Genomic DNA, 21,739 nt, shown 5'->3' on the forward strand with positions numbered 1-21,739 from the left:
CCGGGGTCCCGCTCTTCGACGGACGTCCCGGAAAAACCGGATTAACGTGTTTTGTCCCTCTACGGCTGCACGCGCAAACGGGGAAGGAACGGCGGACCCGGCTGTGCCAAAGACGCGCGAGCCGTTTTTTTTGGGGTGGGGGGGTTAAATTTGCCGCCACCGTGCATTGAAGCTGCCATCTGACAGCGCGTGCACCCCGGACCTCCGCCTCCTTGTTCCCCTGTTACCGGACCCCGGCTCTCCGTGGCGCCGCGGCACCCTGATGGTGCGGACGGTCGGCGCGCGGTGGCTCGAGCTGCCGTTTGGACACGCCACGCGGTGATTCAGCAGCACGGAGACACGCGCGGTGATGAAGACGAAGATGGTGGCGGATGCGGCGGTTGCGGTTGCGGTGGTGGTGCGGGTTTAATGCGGGAGATGCTTTTCCACCCGAGCGGGATTTACGCGCCCTTTCTTCAGTGGAACCGTTCGCGTGAGGATGACCTCCAACCGCGCTTTACCTCGCGCTGTGCTCGCCGCGACCCGAGAGAGAAGCACGCACCCCCGGTTCGATGCGCACGAGAGGACGTCGTCGTCGTCGTCTCCCCTAAAATCTTTTAGCTAACCGTTCCCGTTCAACCGGGGAGGGAGGCGAGCTATTAACGGACACGAGACAGGAGAACACAACAGCAGCAACAAGCGGCGGCGGCGGCGGCGGCGGCGGCGGCGGGGATGGAGCTGTCCGAGGTCCGGTGCTCCAGCGCGAGCGAGGAGCTGTACACCATCAACAGGACCCCGAGCGGCAGCAACAACAGCAACAGCAGCGGCGGCAGCGGAAGCGGCGGCGGCGGAAGCGGCGGCAGCGCGAGACCCAAACGGCTGCTGTGGCAGAACGCGGTGCGGCACATCACCGAGCAGCGGTTCATCCACGAGCAGGGCGGGGGAGGCGGCGGCGGCGGCGGCGGAGCAGGAGGAGGAGGAGGAGGGGTGAAGGGCATCGGGCCGGACGACGTCTACGACCCGAGCCAGGACGCGCGGAAGCAGTCAGCGGGGCGTACGTCGGTGGGAGACCGGCACAACAACGGCGGCACCAAGGTGTTCCCGGAGCGCGCCAGCAGCGACCTGGGCTTCCTGCAGATCGACTGCGCGCCGAGCAACTCCGACTTCTTCCTGAACTGGGGCTACACGTACCGGGGCGTCATCTTCCCCACGCTGCGGAACGCCTTCAAGTCCCGCGACCTGGAGCGGCTCTACCAGCGCTACTTTCTGGGTCAGAGGCGCAAGTCGGTGGTGGTGATGAACATCCTGGACGTGGTGACCAAGATCACCCTGCTGGTGCTGCACCTCACCCTGGCCTCCTCCCCGATGGACCCGATCAAAGGGGCTCTGCTGGGCTTCTTCACGGGCATCGAAGTGGTCATTTGTGCCTTAGTGGTGGTGCGGAAGGACACCACGTCGCACAGCTACCTGCAGTACAGCGGCGTGGTCACCTGGGTGGCCATGGCCACGCAGATCCTGGCGGCCGGGCTGGGCTACGGGCTGCTGGGGGACGGGGTGGGCTACGTGCTCTTCACCCTGTTCGCCACCTACAGCATGCTGCCGCTGCCGCTCACCTGGGCCATCCTGGCCGGCCTCTTCACCTCCGGGCTCCACATCCTGGTGCAGATGTTCATCTCCCAGAATGCAAAGCTCTCTACCAACCAGGTGAGGGTTCACCTGTCCACGCTCTCCTCTCCCTCTTCCTTTTCTTCCTCTCTTTTCATTCCTTCCCTCCTCTTCTCTGCTCTGTCCATCTTTCTTGTCATCTCCATCCTTCCTTCCTCCCCTGTTCCTCCTCTCTTCTCCTCCTTGTCCCCGCTTTCCTCTTCTTTTCCTCCTTTTCCTCCTCATTTCCTCTCTTTTCATTCCTCCTCTTCTCTGCTCTGTCCATCTTTCTTGTCATCTCCATCCTTCCTTCCTCCCCTGTTTCCTCCTCTCTTCTCCTCTCCCATGTCTTCCTTTTCCTCCTCATCTCCTCTCTTTTCATTCCTCCCCTCCTCTTCTCTTTTATGTCCATCATTCTTGTCATCTCCATCCTTCCTTCCTTCCTTGCTTCCTTCCTTCCATCCTTCCTTCCTCCCCCTGTTTCCTCCTCTCTTCTCCTCTCCCATGCCCTCCTTTTCTTCTGCATTTCCTCTCTTTCATTCCTCCCCTCCTCTTCTCTTCTCTGCTCTGTCCATCTTTCTCGTCATCTCCTTCCTTCCTTCCTTACCCCTGTTTCCTCATCTCTTCTCTTCTCCTCTCCCACGTCTACCTTTCATGATCCTCCTCTCCTCTCTTTTCCTTCCTTCCTTCTCTCATCTTCCTCTTCTTCTGTATTCAATCCTGCTCTTTCATTACCCCCACCACCTCTCCTCCTCTTCCTCCTCTCCTCCATCCTCCACTCTCCTGACCTCTCTTCCTCCTCCTCCTCCTCTTCCTCCTCCTCTCCTCCATCTCTTTTCTCTCTGATCTTGGTGTTTACTCAAACTCAGCCTGCTTTTCATCTTTCCTCCCGTTCTTTGATTCACATTTTTGTCACAAATGCGAAAAACGTAAACTCTGCATCAGTCGGGCTGCGGACGTCTCCTCCGCGGTGACACCGCAACACCTGTTTGTGTGTGTGAACAGGTGTTTCATCATTTCTTTTTACCTCGTTTCAGCTGTAAAAAATGAAACAAAGCCGGTTTTTCTGTGAGGTTTTCAGCACCAGGAGCTGTCCAACACACACACACACACACACACACACACACACACACACACACACACACACACACACACACACGTCCTGAATAGGTCCAGCCCCCCCTACTGGTGAATATAATAATGATAAACCAGCTTTCACACACTGGAACAAGGCCTCCTTCCAAATATGCAAACTATAAGTTACCACAGTCATCCTCCATCTTGTTTGTTGTCATGACTACCAGAGTTTCGCGGAGGTTATAAAAGCGGCGGCGTGCACAACAACGCAATTAGTAATTAGTCCTGGTTTGTTTGAATGGAGCCGGGTTGTTATAGAGCTGCGGACGCGGACGTTTGTGTGGGTTTAATGTGTCCGCGTGTTTGTTTTTATCGTTCGCTGTGAAGCAGATCAGAACCACGCGGACTCCGCCCCAGATGAAGCGGTTTACGCGTGTTTCAGATGTGGATGAGTTCATTCAGAAGTTACAGAAGATGTTTATCTGATCAGTGAAGCTCTGACATCAGCAGTGAGCTACACGTGTTTCCTCCGCAGCTGCACACGCCGTCCTCATTCACCGTCCACACATGAACCTACGGAGAGCAACGCACAGTGGTTCATCTGTACTCCGCGTGTTTGTTACTGTAGATGTGACGTCTGCAGCAAAGCAGATCAGCTGACGTGGTCTCAGACGCCAGACTCCCCGTAGGGAGGAGGGTCCAAAACACAGGACTCTGACCTGGAGGACCGGTGTTCAAGTCCCGTAAGAACTGAGACAAACCACCTTTATCTGATCTGAACCAAGTTAGAGACTAAACTTAACCGTCACTTAACGGTGTCCTTTAGATACTAAACTTAACCGTCTCCTTTAGATACTAAACTTAACCGTCTCCTTTAGAGACTAAACTTAACCGTCTCCTTTAGACTAAACTTAACCGTCTCCTTTAGAGACTAAACTTAACCGTCACCTCTAGTGACTAAACTTAACCGTCTCCTTTAGTGACTAAACTTAACCGTCTCCTTTAGAGACTAAACTTAACCGTCTCCTTTAGACTAAACTTAACCGTTTCCTTTAGATACTAAACTTAACCGTCACCTCTAGTGACTAAACTTAACCGTCTCCTTTAGTGACTAAACTTAACCGTCTCCTTTAGTGTCTAAACTTAACCGTCTCCTTTAGTGTCTAAACTTAACCGTCTCCTTTAGTGTCTAAACTTAACCGTCTCCTTTAGTGTCTAAACTTAACCGTCTCCTTTAGAGACTAAACTTAACCGTCACCTTTAGAGACTAAACTTAACCGTCTCCTTTAGAGACTAAACTTAACCGTCTCCTTTAGAGACTAAACTTAACCGTCTCCTTTAGTGACTAAACTTAACCGTCTCCTTTAGTGTCTTAACTTAACCGTCTCCTTTAGTGTCTAAACTTAACCGTCTCCTTTAGAGACTAAACTTAACCGTCACCTTTAGAGACTAAACTTAACCGTCTCCTTTAGAGACTAAACTTAACCGTCTCCTTTAGAGACTAAACTTAACCGTCTCCTTTAGAGACTAAACTTAACCGTCTCCTTTAGAGTCTAAACTTAACCGTCACCTTTAGTGGTCTAAACTTAACGGTCACCTCTTGTCGTCTTAGCGGAGTCTTCTTTGATCATCTAACTGCAGACGTAGACATGTTGTTGTTGTTATTGAACATTGGACACAGAGAGACGAGAGAACAAAGGTCTGGAGCCATGTCTGCTCTCCAGCGTGCGCGTTGACTCGCAAGACCGGGCTCCTAGCTGCTGCCGAGACCTAGGCCTCGCTAGCAGGAATGGGTTGAATGTAAACGCTCACTGTCAGGAGGTCTGTCAACGTGTGCGGTGAACGCCACCGATGACAGAAAAGAGAACATGTCTGGCTTTAGAGAAATGGAGTCTCCCTTAGAGAGAGGGGGAGAAGTTCAGCATCCGTGAGGAACTCGGAGTAGAGCCGCTGCTCCTTTGCGTTGAAAGGAGCCAGTTGAGGTGGTTCAGGATCATCTGGTAAGGATGAACCCTGGGCGCCTCCCTAGGGAGGTGTTCCAGGCACGTCCAGCTGGGAGGAGGCCTCGGGGAAGACCCAGGACCAGGTGGAGAGATTAGATCTCCACACTGGCCTGGGAACGCCTCAGGATCCCCCAGTTAGAGCTGGTTAATGTGGCCCGGGAAAGGGAAGTTTGGGGTCCCCTGCTGGAGCTGCTGCCCCTGAGACCCGACCCCGGATAAGAGGCTGAAGATGAGATGAGATCCTGTCCAAAGTCAGTGTTCATTCAAATGTCTGTGGATGACATCACCACTCGCCCGTAGGAGTGTTTTAAAGGTTAGTGATGAGTCGGCTGATTATGTTCCGTCGCTGCTGCGGTGAAGTCTCCGCGCGTGTCATTATCATGAGTATGATCTCGCTGGATTATTTTGGCGTGGCGTGCCAGCACAAGATGAGCGCCGTCTTAACTCGGCTGTGTTGACATGCGAGCTGTGCTGCGGTCAAGTGCGTGCAGCTGGGCGGACGCGGCGGCATTGGCGGAGGGAGGGAGGGAGGATTAGCGGCTCATGGGGGGCTAATCTGCTCTTATTAATTGCGTTTGCTTAAGGATGTGGGGAACATGTTACACACATATTAACTGCTGAGCGGAGAGACGCGGAGCACACTGACATCACTGTCATTGGCAAAGGGAAGCTCGGGATTCAAACCGTTCCCAGTCACCAAGTCAAGCTGGAAATCAAACATGGTTGATGATGAGCCAATGATGTTCTGGAAACTCCACTTCCACTCGTGGTTCTGTGGTATTTTGCACAGATGAGCGCTTGTCCCCCCCTCCAGGCCCGTTTGTACTCACACTACCTGGGCCTCGGAGAATGCTTCTTGCTGCCTATACGTCATCACGCCGTAACACGTCACACGCATTGATGACGTCATGGCGATGCGTGGCTTTGTTTCCAGATCTTTCCGTAGACCTCTGAGTTTTTGTGCGTCTTGTCGACTGTTTTTGAATCTTTTCATCGACCAAATCTGCAGTAAACACTCCACCTCCGCATCACACCAACGTGAACCTTTCACCGCCATTGTTTTAAATGGTCCCTCCTTCTTTTTTCTACGTCCCAACAGGCGCACAGGAAATGACCTCAGAACCGCCGTAGGCCTCGTGCTCCTACACGTGCACAAGCTCGTGCTCGTACACGTGAAAACGCGCTTTACTAAAGCCCACCTCTCCCAAACTCGGAGTAGAGCCGCTGCTCCTTTGCGTTGAAAGGAGCCAGTTGAGGTGGTTCAGGATCATCTGGTAAGGATGAACCCTGGGCGCCTCCCTAGGGAGGTGTTCCAGGCACGTCCAGCTGGGAGGAGGCCTCGGGGAAGACCCAGGACCAGGTGGAGAGATTAGATCTCCACACTGGCCTGGGAACGCCTCAGGATCCCCCAGTTAGAGCTGGTTAATGTGGCCCGGGAAAGGGAAGTTTGGGGTCCCCTGCTGGAGCTGCTGCCCCCGAGACCTGACATCCACACATAGGAACAGTGGATGAGTGCAGCTGATGGTCACTGCCCCCCCCTCGCTGTCACAACAGGAACAGTAAACAGTGTAACGCGTGTGTGATCCTGATTCTTCCTGTCACACTCGGAGCAGCCTGCATCCATCCGTCTCCGTCTCCATCTCCGTCTCCTCTGAGCCTCTCTGTGCCCCCGCCGGCCCCGCGTCCTTTGTCTCCGAGGCGTTGGCTATCGGCCGCTGCGTTTCCCTTAAAGCCTTCACGCCGACGCGCCCCCGTCCCGTTATCGATCCGCCCCCGTTCTCCTCCTGAAAAGACGCGTGATGGACCCGACTCTGCTCCTCCCGTCGCCCCGGATCCACGGCCGCCTTTGTGCAAGTCATTTAGCCTTTTCACTCGTTGTTAAATGAACAGAGCCGTCAGTTAATAACGGATTAGGTTTGTGTGTGTGTGTGTGTGTGTGTACGTGCGTGTGTGTGTGTGTGCGCGTGTGTGTGTGAGAGCAGTATAATGTGTGTGTTTTGGTGTGAGGGTGTGTTGTGTAGCTAAGAGCATTATAAAACTGTCAATAGCAGTGGATCTTTTTTCCTGCTCTCTCTCTCTCTCTCTCTCTCTCTCTCTCTCTCTCTCTCTCACACACACACACACACACACACACGCACACACACACACGCACACGCACACGCACACACACACACATTTGCTCTTGAAGCTCGCTGCGGTTTTCCCTTTCAAGGTCAAACGCAGCTTACCTGGAGCGCCGGCTGCACCGAGGAGATAGACGAGGAAAATTACAAAGGAGGGGAAAAAAGGGGCAAGTGTGGATTTCACGCGGAGACGTCATGAACGCGTTTCCCGTCTCTCGCCCTGAGCGCGCCCTGAAATATCTTACACATTACATTAAGTCATGTATTCTGTCCCTAAGCTACGGGACTTGTGGATGGTCGGGACTGATGTGCGTCCTCCACAGAGCGGGGTCTGTTCGACCTTCCTGTGTCTGTGAAAGGGGAGGTTTTGAACGCCACCGGGCACGAGGCTGCTGCATAAATGTGAATATACAGATGTTGCTGCGGCTTGTTGTTGCTCATGGAGGAATTGTTCGGTGAATGGTGATTGAGTCATAGCGCGGTCTTGAGCTACTCTGTATGCAAACGGCCGACAGGTGAACCAGGAAAGGCTTTTGGGAGATGATTTACGCTCTGCAGTCTGGCATCCGCGCAAAATCAGTCACGCTGAGCTAGCAAAAGAAAGCGGATTATGCGGATTATGAATGCGTCTGTGTTTTACGCAGAACTACTTTTCTAGAGCGCGTAATAAGATGTTGGTTGCGGGTAGTGGCGTGCTTCAACACGTGATGGTGCTAAAGCTGCTTGTTGTCAACAAAGTGGAAAGATGGCGTCCTCCGCGGCTTCATTGAACAGTACCCATGCATTGGTGTGTCAAAATAAAATAAATAAATATGTAGGTGTGAATGGTTGTCTGTCTCTGTGCGTCTCTATGTGTCCTGTGATAGACTGGCGTCCTGTCCAGGGTGGACCCCGCCTCACGCCCGATGTCACCTGGGATCGGCTCCAGCCCCAGCTTAACCGTCACCTTTAGTCGTTCACTTAACCGTCTCCTTTAGTCGTTCACTTAACCGTCTCCTTTTGTCGTCTACACTTAATGGTCACGTGTAGTGGTGGCCATTTCCATAGAAACAACAAACCCGTTGGTTGATGCTGGCCAGTACACACACACACACACACACACACACACACACACACACACACACACACACACACACACACACACACACACACACACACTCACACACACGCACACACAATGTCAGAGCGAGGGGGGTACCAATGGCTCAGTTGGGGGTTCGGTGCCTTGCCTAACAGCACCTTGACAGAGCCCAGGAGATGAACTAGCACCTCTCCACATACCAGTCCACTCTCCATTCATGGTCCACATAGGGACTCGAACCGGCGACCCTCCGATTCCCAGCCAAGTCCCTTATGGACTGAGCCCCTGCAGCTGCGACGTCACTGCGTCTACTCTACTTTAAGTTCCTTAAAGGGACCAGAGGTCGTTGGTATCGTTCCGTATTTGATGGTGACGAACACCCGAACCCTCACACCTGACGTCTTTTAAAGCGTGCTTGTCATTCAGGTGACGTGCACCTCCTCCTCCTCCTCCTCCTCCTCCTCCGTCTTTCCCCCTGCGGACATCTCCTCTGCAGCAGCCGCACGTCTTCAGACTGAGGGAGGAGGGGGACGGGACCAATCAGGCGCTCAGTGCTTTATCTGCTCTCCTTCCTCACCTCTCTTTCACCCTCCTCCTCCTCCTCCTCCCCCTCCTCCTCCTCCTCCTCCTTTATCTCGCCGCTTTCATGCGGTTGATCTCAGACAATCTGGCTGTTACCAGACACTGCACTCAGGCGCTCTTAATATTTAATGAAGGATCAGGGCCATCAGCAGACGCCTTTATCCGCATTTAACTTTTTCCAAGTGACATTTCCACGCCGTGACCTCCACGAGGCATTACCAAAACAATAAAAACAAGCTTTCACCGTCCTTTATTCTTATTCTCCAGGATCAGAATGAGGAAATTTAGAATCAGGGCGTAAACAAAACACTTTTCACTCATTTAGACGTCAGCAGACATCGTTAAAACTTAACTTAGACGCTTCTGAGTCACTTTTAGAGATTCTGCGGAACTATAAAAGCTTCCCGTTGAGTCTTTGCTCCATTGAATAATTATTTTGTAAGTACTGTTTTTCCTCCAGCTGCAGGAACAGACATTCATTCATTCATCCATCTTCAGCCTCTTGTCCCTGTCGGGGTCGTGAGGCGGGGTCCACCCTGGACAGGACGCCAGTCTATCACAGGACACATAGAGACGAACAGAGACAGACAACCATTCACACCTACGGGTGATTTAGAGTCATCAATGAACCCAACACCTGCACGTCTTTGGACTGTGGGAGGAAACCGGAGAACCCGGAGAAAACCCACGCAGACACGGGGACAACATGCTAACTCCACACAGAAGGACTTTATAATTGACCCTGGTTTAACAAACATGTCTCTGGTTTCTGATCGCTTTTTCACATTATGAGTCCTGACCCCAAGTGAAGGAGTTCAAGGACCTCGGGATCTTGTTCACGAGTGAGGGGACGATGGAGCAGCGGGGGCGGAGCTGCAGTTGCTCTACCGCACCGTTGTGACGAAAAGAGAGCTGAGGAAGGCAAAGCTCTGGATCTACCGCTCAGTCCTGGTTCCTACCCTCACCTGTGGTCCTGAAAGCTGGGTCAGGACCCAAAGAACCAGGTCCAGGTCAGGACCCAAAGAACCAGGTCCAGGTCCAAGCGTGTGAAATGTGTTTCCTCAGGAGGGGGTCTGGAGTCTCCCTTAGAGAGAGGGGGAGAAGTTCAGCATCCGTGAGGAACTCGGAGTAGAGCCGCTGCTCCTTTGCGTTGAAAGGAGCCAGTTGAGGTGGTTCAGGATCATCTGGTAAGGATGAACCCTGGGCGCCTCCCTAGGGAGGTGTTCCAGGCACGTCCAGCTGGGAGGAGGCCTCGGGGAAGACCCAGGACCTGGTGGAGAGATTAGATCTCCACACTGGCCTGGGAACGCCTCAGGATCCCCCAGTTAGAGCTGGTTAATGTGGCCCAGGAAAGGGAAGTTTGGGGTCCCTGCTAGAGCTAAAGAAGACTTCCTCATTTCACCAGGAAACCTAAATAAATGTGTTGTTGAAGCTAAACAGGCCGGATCAGGTCCATTCAGGAGACGCTCGGAAGAAATGACTCACACTGCAGTGTTGTGTGTGTGTGTGTGTGTGTGGTGCATGTGGGTAGAGTCAGGCTCTGTGAAGTGACGCCGCTCGCTCCTTTGTTTTGAACACATGAGTAATCCTACTGGTGCACGGGACATTTACCCGTTTTTTCAGGGGCATGTTTTACATCTTGTTCCACAAAGTCTATGAGTAAATGTGGACAGACAGCGTCGATGTGACACCGGAGTCTGACGCTGGCGTGCTGTCCTCATCACTGCCTGTAGTTGGCTCTGATTGGTTGATCGGCGTGTCTTTAGGGCGGTGCATGAGGCGGACGAGCCAATAGCGTGGTTTGACTGAAGCGTCAGTGCAGAGAACAGCAGAGGACAGAATGAGCCCTACAGATGGTCACCACGTTCTGATCCTTCAACATCTAACATGGTGCAACAGGGGCGACTGTGGCTCAGTGACAGAGTGGGTCGTCCTCCATTTGAGAGATCGGCCGTTCGATCCCCACCTCCACCAGGTTCACATGTCGAAGTGTTCTTGGGCAAGACACTGATCCCCAAATTGCTCCTCGTGCTGCACATGGGTGTGTAAATGTGGTGTGAATGGTTAGATTAGATGTCCACTGCCATCTGTGTGAATGCAACATACACTGTGAAAGCGCCGTGACTAGAAAGGCGCTTTATAAGTACGAGTCCATCCATTTACCAAGTCCAACATCGTCAGACCGCCCGCCCCTGAGCCCAACACTTAACTGAAAGTCTGCCCCGTCTCTCACTTTTATGTTGGTGCCTCGGATGTTTAAGGAGAAATAATAAAATGGATTAAGCAGTTAGACTCAGCGCGGCCGTTTTCACTCACTGCCGTCTGTTCAGAGGACGACAGAGTAAAGACCTTGATTTAGTGTCCGGCTCATTGCCATCACAAACTTCACTGAGGGGGTTTTGGCCTTGGCCGCCGTTTGTCACCTTGTTTATTCCTCTGGCCTCGTCCCCGCTGAGACCAAATCAAACAGTGTGTCTGGGAGAGTTACAGACCCTCAGTCTGGGCTCTGAAACTATCAACACGCCGCCCTGTCGTGGTTCATTTCCTCCTGTCTCTGCTTTGGGCTCTTAAACCGCCGTGTGGAGGTTTAGTGTCAGGAGAGCGCCCCGACCGGATAAATGACACCTTGTGTAGTTTTACAGCACAGCCAGTCCTGAAGGAAGCATGGAAGCTCTTTTCCACCTTCTGTCTTTGTTGTTTTCATCGAAACGTTACGTCTCCCTAGACTAAGACTCACGCTGTGCCTCCGTACCGTGTCCAAACAGGTTCCACGGGTAAAGTCTGGTTCCTTTGACCAGTGTGAGTGCAACCGTACCGCGTCTAGGAGCGGTACGCTTGCCGTCCACAGCCCGTTTCGGAGAGGTGGGCTTTAGTAAAGCACGTTTGCACGTGTACGAGCACGAGGGTGCGCACGTGTACGAGCACGAGGCCTACGGCGGCTCTGAGGTCATTTCCTGTGCGCCTGTTGGGACATAGAAAAAAGAAGGAGGGACCATGCGCGGACATTTCAAACAATGGCGGTGAAAGGTTCACGTTGGTGTGATGCGGAGGTGGAGTGTTTACTGCAGATTTGGTCGATGAAAAGATTCAAAAACAGTCGACAAGACGCACAAAAACTCCGAGGTCTACGGAAAGATCTGGAAACAAAGCCACGCATCGCCATGACGTCATCAATGCGTGTGACGTGTTACGGCGTGATGACGTATAGGCAGCAAGAAGCATTCTCCGAGGCCCAGGTAGTGTGAGTACAAACGGGCCTGGAGGGGGGGACAAGGACCCTAAAGCACGGGGCACGGGACGGAGGCACAGTGGGAGTGCGGCCTGAAGTGGTTCTGTTTTGACGCAGCGGTGAACAACCTCCAAAGTTACCTGCACACCATTCAGTTTCTCCTGCCAAACGCTGACTACACGCACCCCCCTCTCGCTCTGTTATCGTCCAGGCAACCAGACACTCATCTCACTGAAAGCTTCTCATTGTGTCCCTCTGACTGAACTGCTGACAGAACTTTATTACTGCTTATTGCATCGCTGCCGGTCGGGAGAAGGAGGGTAAATGATCGGATGTGGCGCAAATTCAACAATCTCATTGAGCTGTTTTTCAGAGACTGCAGCGCGTCAGCAGAAAGTGCTGCGTCAGCGTCCCCATGACGCATTTCTGCTGCTTAATCAAAATACTCTGATCAAACTCAGCGGCTCAAAACACAACCAGGCACTTCAGGTCGTGAGTGGATTACTGAACGGCCGGGGTCGTTTTGCATCTCTAGAGTCAGTCTTTGTCTCTTTGTGGTCATTTTTGTCTCGTTGTGGTCATTTAGCATTAGGACCAGTCCACTAAAAGTATAAGTTTGTGCCTCTGACCGGCACAGATTGTTATTAGAAGTCTCTCCTTAAGTAGCCTACGTGTCTACTTACCAAACTAATAGTAAGGTAGAGGTGTCCCACTGCAAACATGGACCACATGCACGGCTTATTTCAGACCAGTAACCAGTAAACGACGATTTTAAAGGGCGACACGGTGGTGTGGTGTCGTCTCACAACAAGAAGGATTCTGGTTCGGGGTCCTTCTGTGTGGAGTTTGCATGTTGTCCCCGTGTGTGCGTGGGTTTTCTCCGGGTTCTCCGGTTTCCTCCCACAGTCCAAAGACGTGCAGGTGTTCGGTTCATTGATGACTCTAAATCACCCGTAGGTGTGAATGGTTGTCTGTCTCTGTTCGTCTCTATGTGTCCTGTGATAGACTGGCGTCCTGTCCAGGGTGGACCCCGCCTCACGCCCGATGTCACCTGGGATCGGCTCCAGCCCCCGAGACCCCGACAGGGACAAGAGGCTGAAGATGAATGAATAAAGTCGACATTTTTAGTCATATTCACTGAAACTGACAGAACAACAACTCTACGGGCTCCTAGACCGCGCCCGGTGGACTCAGTGCAGGGCTGTGTGAGAGCTGACTGTCAATCACAGTCTGGCACACGCCACAGATTCCCCCTCATGCACGCTACAATATCACACGCACACATACTCCACCCCGTTAAACGACACTGAAGAGACGTGCACGTTCACAGGAATCTGGTGCACACGCGCTCGATGGGAGGGAGTGGAGGAACTCGGCGTGCCAGACATCGGCCCACTGCAGCTATAAAACAGAAACACAGCAACCTGTGATTAGCCCCAGCACCCACCCTGCTGCTGAACCGAAGTGAAGCAGAGGCCCGAGGCGGGGTCAGGAGGTCAACAGACACAGCCGCTCTCTCTCAACAGACAGTGCGGTGAGACCTCTCCTGACAAGGTCAAACACAAAACAGAGTAATGACAACAAACAGGTGCACAGGGACACATGCTCACTGTCAGTGTCAGTGCTGACACGCAATCCATCATCATCATCGTCGAGTCGAGTCGAAAGATCCACCCTCTACACACGTCCACACGTCTGATCTCCACAGTCAACAGCATTTGTTTACCTCGTATTTGTTGTCTCTTCCATAAACTGCGGAGAGGCTGACCGTTGCGCTGCTGCGATTAATGAACCGTTAATGAAATGAGTATAAATCAGCATTTCATGGGTTGAAAATGTCTAAACTTGCAAGTCCAATGCTGAGGTAGAGCCGTTTGCATTAGCAGACATTTAACTGCGCAATAAAGATAGTTTGTTTAATAAAATGCTGCCTAGACGATGCCTCGTTAGCATGGCTCCTAGCTGCCACCGAGACCGAGGCTTCGCTAGCAGGGCTCCTAGCTGCCGCCGAGTCTTCGCTAGCAGGGCTCCTAGCTGCCGCCGAGACCGAGGCTTTGCTAGCAGGGCTCCTAGCTGCCGCAGAGGCCTCGCTAGCAGGGCTCCTAGCTGCCGCCGAGTCTTCGCTAGCAGGGCAGCTAGCTGCCGCCGAGACCGAGGCTTCGCTGGCAGGGCTCCTAGCTGCCACCGAGGCCTCGCTAGCAGGGCTCCTAGCTGCCACCGAGACCGAGGCTTCGCTAGCAGGGCTCCTAGCTGCCACCGAGGCCTCGCTAGCATGGCTCCTAGCTGCCACCGAGACCGAGGCTTCGCTAGCAGGGCTCCTAGCTGCCGCCGAGGCCTCGCTAGCATGGCTCCTAGCTGCCACCGAGACCGAGGCTTTGCTAGCAGGGCTCCTAGCTGCCGCCGAGACCGAGGCTTCGCTAGCAGGGCTCCTAGCTGGTTTGCATCATCATCATCATTCATGCGTTTGGAGCGATCAGTGTTTGTTCCAACGCTTGTGCACAGTGTCATCTGTTGTGTGTGAGGTGTTCCAGACACACTGATGTCAGAAGTGGTCACTTTAAACACGAGTGTGAACAGGTGTGAACAGCATGGGATCAACTCTTGACGTGTGTCCACTGAGCGTCACGTTCAACAACAACATTATTTGTTCCTCCTCTCGTTCCGAGCTTCCTGTGTGTTCAGCCCCCAGATTAAAGCGGCTCTGATGTGTTTGACTGAGAAACATATTGAGTGAGGTTTAAACTCAAAGTGAGGGCGATTTCCAGCTTATTCTTCAAATTGAGGATGATTTCAGACGGGATTACCTCCCAGCTGTAATCTATTCTTAGCAACGGGCGCCAGCCAGCCCGCAGCGCCCATCGCTCTCCTCCAGGGTCAGCGTTTAATGAGATTACTCTTGGATTATCGTTCTCTGTTTGAGACGTGGGAAAGCAGCAGGTACTCGGGAAAACCAACACTTTTGCTTCAGAAGCGTTTGTGAAGATAAACATGTTTGGACTGCTTTAGCTCATCTCTCATCTCATCTTCAGCCTCTTATCCAGGATCAGGTCTCGGGGGCAGCAGCTTTAGCAGGGGACCCCAAACTTCCCTTTCCCGGGCCACATTAACCAGCTCTAACTGGGGGATCCTGAGGCGTTCCCAGGCCAGTGTGGAGATCTAATCTCTCCACCTGGTCCTGGGTCTTCCCCGAGGCCTCCTCCCAGCTGGACGTGCCTGGAACACCTCCCTAGGGAGGCGCCCAGGGTTCATCCTTACCAGATGATCCTGAACCACCTCAACTGGCTCCTTTCAACACAAAGGAGCAGCGGCTCTACTCCGAGTTCCTCACGGATGCTGAACATCTCCCCCTCTCTCTAAGGGAGACTCCAGCCCCCCTCCTGAGGAAACACATTTCACACGCTTGGACCTGGACCTGGTTCTTTGGGTCCTGACCCAGCTTTCAGGACCACAGGTGAGGGTAGGAACCAGGACTGAGGGTAGATCCAGAGCTTTGCCTTCAGGCTCAGCTCTCTTTTCGTCTGTATCTGTACGCATCCCAGCTGCACTTAAGGTCTGACTTGCATCGCCTTTGTGGGTCGCCAGGTCCGAGTTGCCCGGGGTTGCTTGGGGTTGCTCCCATTTCCTTTGAAATACCTCTTACTGACATCACTGAAAATGGCCTAGCAACAGTAACCAAAGTAGGGGGGGGGGAAGGGTCAATCACTGCATTAACAAATGGTGAGATTTCCCCGGATCTCCTCGGCCTCTCACGCGTTGGCTTGTGCAGAGGGAGTAAGAGGAGGACGCCATTAGAGACGTCAATAAATCAGCCTTAGAAGAATATTGGTAGTGTGATACTGAGAGAGGCACCACACGGAGACATACTGTAACCTACACACATCCGTCATCTGCGTGTGTCCGCGCTCAGTGAATCTGTGCACCCAGGCGGCAATCCGTCAGAGTTGTTTACAGTGGGGGAGAGCCGGTGGAGCGCCGCGCCACGCCGCTGTGCGCCGCTCGCTCTGAGAGGTTCCCTCCGTACAGTGACATTAAAGGGACGAGCTCGTGCTGCCGAGCTGCAGGCGGAGCTGAGGGGAAATGTCACGAGCACGTGCGGAGGAGAAGCTCCTCCAAAGGCCGCTGCAGGGCACAGCACACACATGCTGGAGCTTGTGTTTGTGTGTCAGGGGTCAGAGGTCGCCGCTATGAGAGGAGAGACACACGCTGTACATGTGACTAACGAGCGGCTCCGTATCTGGAAGACTCATGGCTGGATTATGAGACGAGGGGCGCCTGGGCACGGACATGTAGGAGGCCCCTATTGTGCCATTTGGAGTCCCCTCTATAGTTTTACGTTTTTTTTAAGATGTTTGACTTTTCTATGTTGTCATGTTGTTGCAGCTCTGTGGCGGTTTTGTCAATTTTTAGTCCTTTTGTGCTTATTTTAGTCATTTTGAGTCCCTTTGAACCTGTCTTACATCTATTTTTAGTCATTTTGAGTCCCTTTGAACCTGTTTTACATCTATTTTTAGTCATTTTGAGTCACTTTGTAGTTGTTTTACATCTATTCTTCGTCATTTTGAGTCACTTTATAGTTGTTTTACATCTTTTTTTAGTCATTTTGACTCATTTTGGACTTGTTTTACATCTATTTTGAGTCATTTTGACTCCCTTTGGACTTGTTTTACATCTATTTTTAGTCATTTTGACTCATTTTGGACTTGTTTTACATCTATTTTGAGTCATTTTGAGTCCCTTTGTACTTGTTTTACATCTATTTTTAGTCATTTTGAGTCCCTTTGGACTTGTTTTACATCCATTTTTTGATGTTTGACTTTTCTGTGTGGTCATTTTGCATCACTGTGTTAGTGTGGGAGTATTTTTAGTCCTTTTGTTGTTATTTTAGACATTTTGAGTTACTTTGTAGTTGTTTTACATCTAATTTAAGTTATTTTGCATCTATTTGTAGTGATTTTGCATCTTTTTTTAGTCATTATCATCTATTTGTAGTAATTTTGCATCTATTTGTAGTAATTTTACTTCTTACTCCCCGTCTGAGCAGCAAACTAGTTGCTGCCAACACCGGACGGCCGCCGCCCTTAGGTCCGACTCTGGGCCGCCGCTGCAGATTGTAGAGCAGAAGAGCAGCATGTGTGGTTCATTTGTTGATGTCAGCGCTCTGAAGGTTCAGCTGTGAGTTGGATGAATAATAAAGACCAACGTTACACACATGATCTTTCATCTATAGATCATTTCCACACCGCTCCAGCTCCCAAGACTATTTAAGATATGCAGAGCTGATCCAGCGCTGCTCATCACACATTCAGAACATATTGCAGAACATCTCAGCTTTCATCGCTGCGTGTCTGAAGTGTGACGCTCTAACACACACACACACGCACACACTTCCTGCACACGTTCACTTGTCATCTCAGTCTTGGTCGTCCAATTTGCACATTCAGCTTGAGAAAAACAGGCGAGCTGTGATGCTGGAGGTGCCAAGATGAGCTGTTTCCAGACTGTGATGGAGGCGTGCTCATGATTTCACTGTCATGTCTTCATGGTGTATAATCCAGACACTACTGTAGCTGCATTCAATGCTTCTATTGTTGCAGTGTTCAACTTATAACACCATCACAGTAGAGACGGCAGTTCTTTAGCGGTTTCTGCACCTGAGCGATGTTGCAGTAACAAGAAGCAGTGTGGATGTTATTACATGTGTGGACGGCGCACCTTAAAACCTTCAAATGTCTCCAAAGCCGACAGTGCGCCTTATAATCCGGTGCTCCTTATATATGGACCAATATTGAGCCACAACAGGTCTCCAACTACGGTGAGCAGCCACCGACTCTATTTTCCCCCGTAGAAGAAGTAACGCGCGGTGCTTGTTGAGATATACGACTGCGTGAAGCGTGCCGTTTCATTTCCATGTGTGTGTTTGTGTAAAGAGCCCAAAATGGCTCCTGTTAAGAGACACGCTTACGACGCAGAGTTTACACTCAAGGCCATTAGTCACGCAGTAGAACACGGGAATAGAGCAGCAGCCAGAGAGTTGAACATGAACCAATCAATGGTGCCGAAGTGGAGGAAGCAACAAGACGACCTCCCCTGACTGTTGTGTTGACGTTCCCTTTAGTGCAGCTCCATCTAATGGATGCAGAACGTAACCCCAGCCTCCACTGTAGCATCTGTTCTTTGCGCCTTATAGTGCGGAAAATACGGTAATTGAAACAACTGGCTCTTAGTCATTTTATGCCGTGTTCAGTCATTCGCTCGATCGCAGCACAGTTGGGAAGTTGTTCTGGCACAAGAGGGTGGTTTGGATCCTCATTACATTTGCTTTAGGTCATTTAAAAAAGACTGATTGGCCCCTGATTAGCATTAGCATCCCTCGTGAGGCGGGGTCCACCCTGGACAGGACGCCAGTCTATCACAGGACACATAGAGACGAACAGAGACAGACAACCATTCACACCTACGGGTGATTTAGAGTCATCAATGAACCGAACACCTGCACGTCTTTGGACTGTGGGAGGAAACCGGAGAACCCGGAGAAAACCCACGCGGACACGGGGACAACATGCAAACTCCACACAGAAGGGCCCCAAATGGGATTCAAACCAGGAACCGTCTTGTTGTGAGGCGATAGTGCTAACCACCACAGCACCGTGTCGCCCTCCCTCCGGGGTTAATGGAGTTAAAACCCAGACCTCAGCTGCAGTAAACACAGAGTCCGTCTGCAAACACCAGAGTGGCGTTGCACATGGTTATGAATCATTAATGGCGGCCGCCCGTGTCCTGTTAAATTTAAAATGTAATATCTCCTGACGGCCCTGTGTTGACTGTGGAACGACTTCATCTCTGACTGCGGCGCGTGAAGCCGAGTTAATCATTGGCTGTCCTCTCCCGCACCTCCGAGCCACGGAGTCAATCCCTTCATTTGGCAGAGGAGTGTGTTCTGCAGAGGCCAGCGCTGGCAGCGGGAGGTTGAGCTCCGCCGCTCACAGCCGAGCCGCCCCTCCAGAGTGTTTTCATACGGCTGTCATCAGATACTAAGAGCAGGTTAAACTGAGGCGGCCCCCGACAGCCAGAGAACATATGTAGGCTCTGTAAAGCCTCCTGTGGGTGTCGTATACGTCCAGGCATTGTGCAGGGAGGTAAGCGATAGCTCTGAAATATTGATGCAGGGCGGGCGTCTGATCTGGCTGCCTCTCCGCCCGCTCTTTCCAACTCAATTTGTCGTGTTAAAGGGTGACTCACTCATTACGCCACCGCCGAGAAGTTCCCACGCTCTTCTCGACCTTGTTTTCTTCCCTGGAAATGCGACGTCACTGCGGTTCAGGAGAAGAAGAGCTCGCTCTGTCTCTTCACATGACATCCCAGTATCCGAGCCATGACCTTCATATTAAATGATTCTGCACCTGCAGCGACGCCGTTTGGTGCCAAAGCCAAGTCACATGTCGTCATGGACGCAAGCCAGCTTCGTCTTGGTGACAGGGTTGCACATGATGAAGACTCTCTATCCTAAAGAGCGCTCATTTCAGGCCCCGCCCCTTCCAATGGACCACCGTGGGACCTGAACATGGAGAGACAAATTAGCTCTTGATCCCGTTTGAACTGTGCCGTGAATGACACACGATGGTGTTTGTCAACGAAAGCCACAGTTCAACGTCAAACTGCTGTAGTATGAGGCTGCAGAGATACAAAGTTAGAACGACTGGCATCAACGCACAAGTGGTGCTACGTTAAAACTCATGATCTAGTGCAGGGGTCTGCAGCCTTTACTATCAAAAGAGCCATTTTGCCCCCTCTGACAACAGATACAATTTGTCTGGAGCCGCAAAACACATTTGATGTCGCAGCTTATAAAGGTTTATACGTAGTTACTGTTCCCTGGCTTTGTTACCTCTCCTAAAACTGTGGTTGTTTGCTAGTTTCTCACCACATATCAGGCACACAGGTAAGCCACCATCATGTGAAAGCAAATTAAAATGTCCACGAAACACGATTTTCCTCGCTAATGTTTTGGGGGGATTAGTCACCAACTCAACATCAGCCCCCTGCAGGGAGAGGCGCTGGGCAGTAGACCGAGGATGAGACGCACATTTTAACATAATATTTCTTCAATATCACCTTGAACTCCAGGATAAAATGTTTCCCCTCGTCCACTGTGCAAAAAAACACGTTATTTTCACGTTGTTTATATCATTTCTTTTGCCAAAGCTACAGAAGCCACTGAAAGGGGCTGAAAGCCGCATGAGGCCCCGGAGCCATGGGTTGCAGACCCCTGATCTAGTGTAACTTTCGTGACTTGCAAAATGACTTGCTGGAGCTGCTGCTCTCGCAACCCGACCCCGGATAAGAGGCTGAAGATGAGATGAGATGAGATGAGTTTGTTGAGGAGGAGTTATTTTTCTTGTTAGGATGATGATGTGATCGTGAAGCTAACATCTGTTAGCACATTAATGCTAATTCCCATTTTGTGTTAGCATGTACGCCTGTGTCCACTTCATAAAGGTTCAGTGTTGATGGATGAAGTTATATGAACACGTCGTATTTGTATATTCTTTTGCTAGCTTAGTTATTTACACAGCTAACAGCCATATTTAGCATTTCAAAAATGTGTTATCTGAGATCTGGGAGGAGGCCTCGGGGAAGACCCAGGACCAGGTGGAGAGATTAGATCTCCACACTGGCCTGGGAACGCCTCAGGATCCCCCAGTTAGAGCTGGTTAATGTGGCCCGGGAAAGGGAAGTTTGGGGTCCCCTGCTGGAGCTGCTGCGCCCGCGACCCGACCCCGGATAAGAGGCTGAAGATGAGATGAGATGTATTAGCTGACGTTAGCTTAGACAGACGTTAGTTTGTTGCCGAAACAGTGATTTTTTGGGCGCGAGCTTATTGTTCTTGGTGGATCAGTACCAACTCCTGCGTCTTTCTTATAAGCAAAGAGCATTGTAGAAAACATCCGCGTCTCATGTTTAGCCAGCACCGATGTTCCCTTTCGCCCGTTGAAATGACAAGCGCTTGCGGCAGGTCGTATCACTAACGTCGTTGTCAGAAGACAAGAAAATAAAAAGGGTAGAAAGAGTGCAGGTAATGTTCCTCAGCTAAAGATTGACTCATGGAAATTGCTGCAAAGGCTTGACCTCTAAATACAGTCAGTGATTCATTCATTCATCTTCAACCGCTTATCCCAGGGTCGGGGTCACGGGGGGGCTGGAGCAGATCCCAGCTGACATGGGGCGTGAGGCGGGGTCCACCCTGGACAGGACGCCAGTCTATCACAGGACACATAGAGACGAACAGAGACAGACAACCATTCACACCTACGGGTGATTTAGAGTCATCAATGAACCCAACACCTGCACGTCTTTGGACTGTGGGAGGAAACCGGAGAACCCGGAGAAAACCCACGCAGACACGGGGAGAACATGCTAACTCCACACAGAAGGGCCACAGCCGGGATTCAAACCAGGAACCCTCTTGCTGTGAGGCGACAGAAAACCTCAAAATGACGATGTTGTCTTTATCGTAAATTGTCACATGAACATCTCATCTCATCTTCAGCCTCTGATCCCGGGTCGGGTCTCAGGGGCAGCAGCTCCAGCAGGGACCCCAAACTTCCCTTTCCCGGGCCACATTAACCAGCTCTAACTGGGGGATCCTGAGGCGTCCCCAGGCCAGTGTGGAGATCTAATCTCTCCACCTGGTCCTGGGTCTTCCGGTCTCTTGAGATCCTTTCTTATCCCCTAACACGGGGACAACATGCAAACTCCACACAGAAGGGCCCCAGCCGGGATTCGATCCAGCAACCTTCTCGCTGTGAGGCGACAGGGCTAACCACTATTTTAGGTCTGAGGAGAACAATAATATATAACAACATGTCGTCGGCATATGATGCTAATACGATCACGGTTCCCAAAGTCAACAGTCTGAACCTCCATGCTCCAGTGTTAATGTGCTCAGACCTCAGAGATGTTCATCTATGCATCGATCGATCTATTTTCCGTGACACATTAAACGCCACAGCTCACCCTCCGT

The 21,739-nt window shown here is 51.6% G+C and overlaps 1 protein-coding gene across 1 annotated transcript in view; it reads left to right on the forward strand.

The window, feature by feature from the left end:
• Window positions 1-711: 711 nt before the first annotated feature.
• Window positions 712-21,739, forward strand: part of adcy8 (adenylate cyclase 8 (brain)) — a gene marked incomplete at its 5' end in the record, with an annotated part of 85,830 nt that continues 64,802 nt past the window's right edge. The window contains one exon of the mRNA XM_083928064.1: window positions 712-1,683. Coding sequence (XP_083784190.1) covers window positions 712-1,683 — 972 coding nt within the window. The remainder of the gene's footprint in view (window positions 1,684-21,739) is intronic.

Source organism: Echiichthys vipera (genome assembly GCF_963691815.1).
Source record: "Echiichthys vipera genome assembly, chromosome: 15".
NCBI classification, from domain to species: Eukaryota; Metazoa; Chordata; class Actinopteri; order Perciformes; family Trachinidae; genus Echiichthys; species Echiichthys vipera.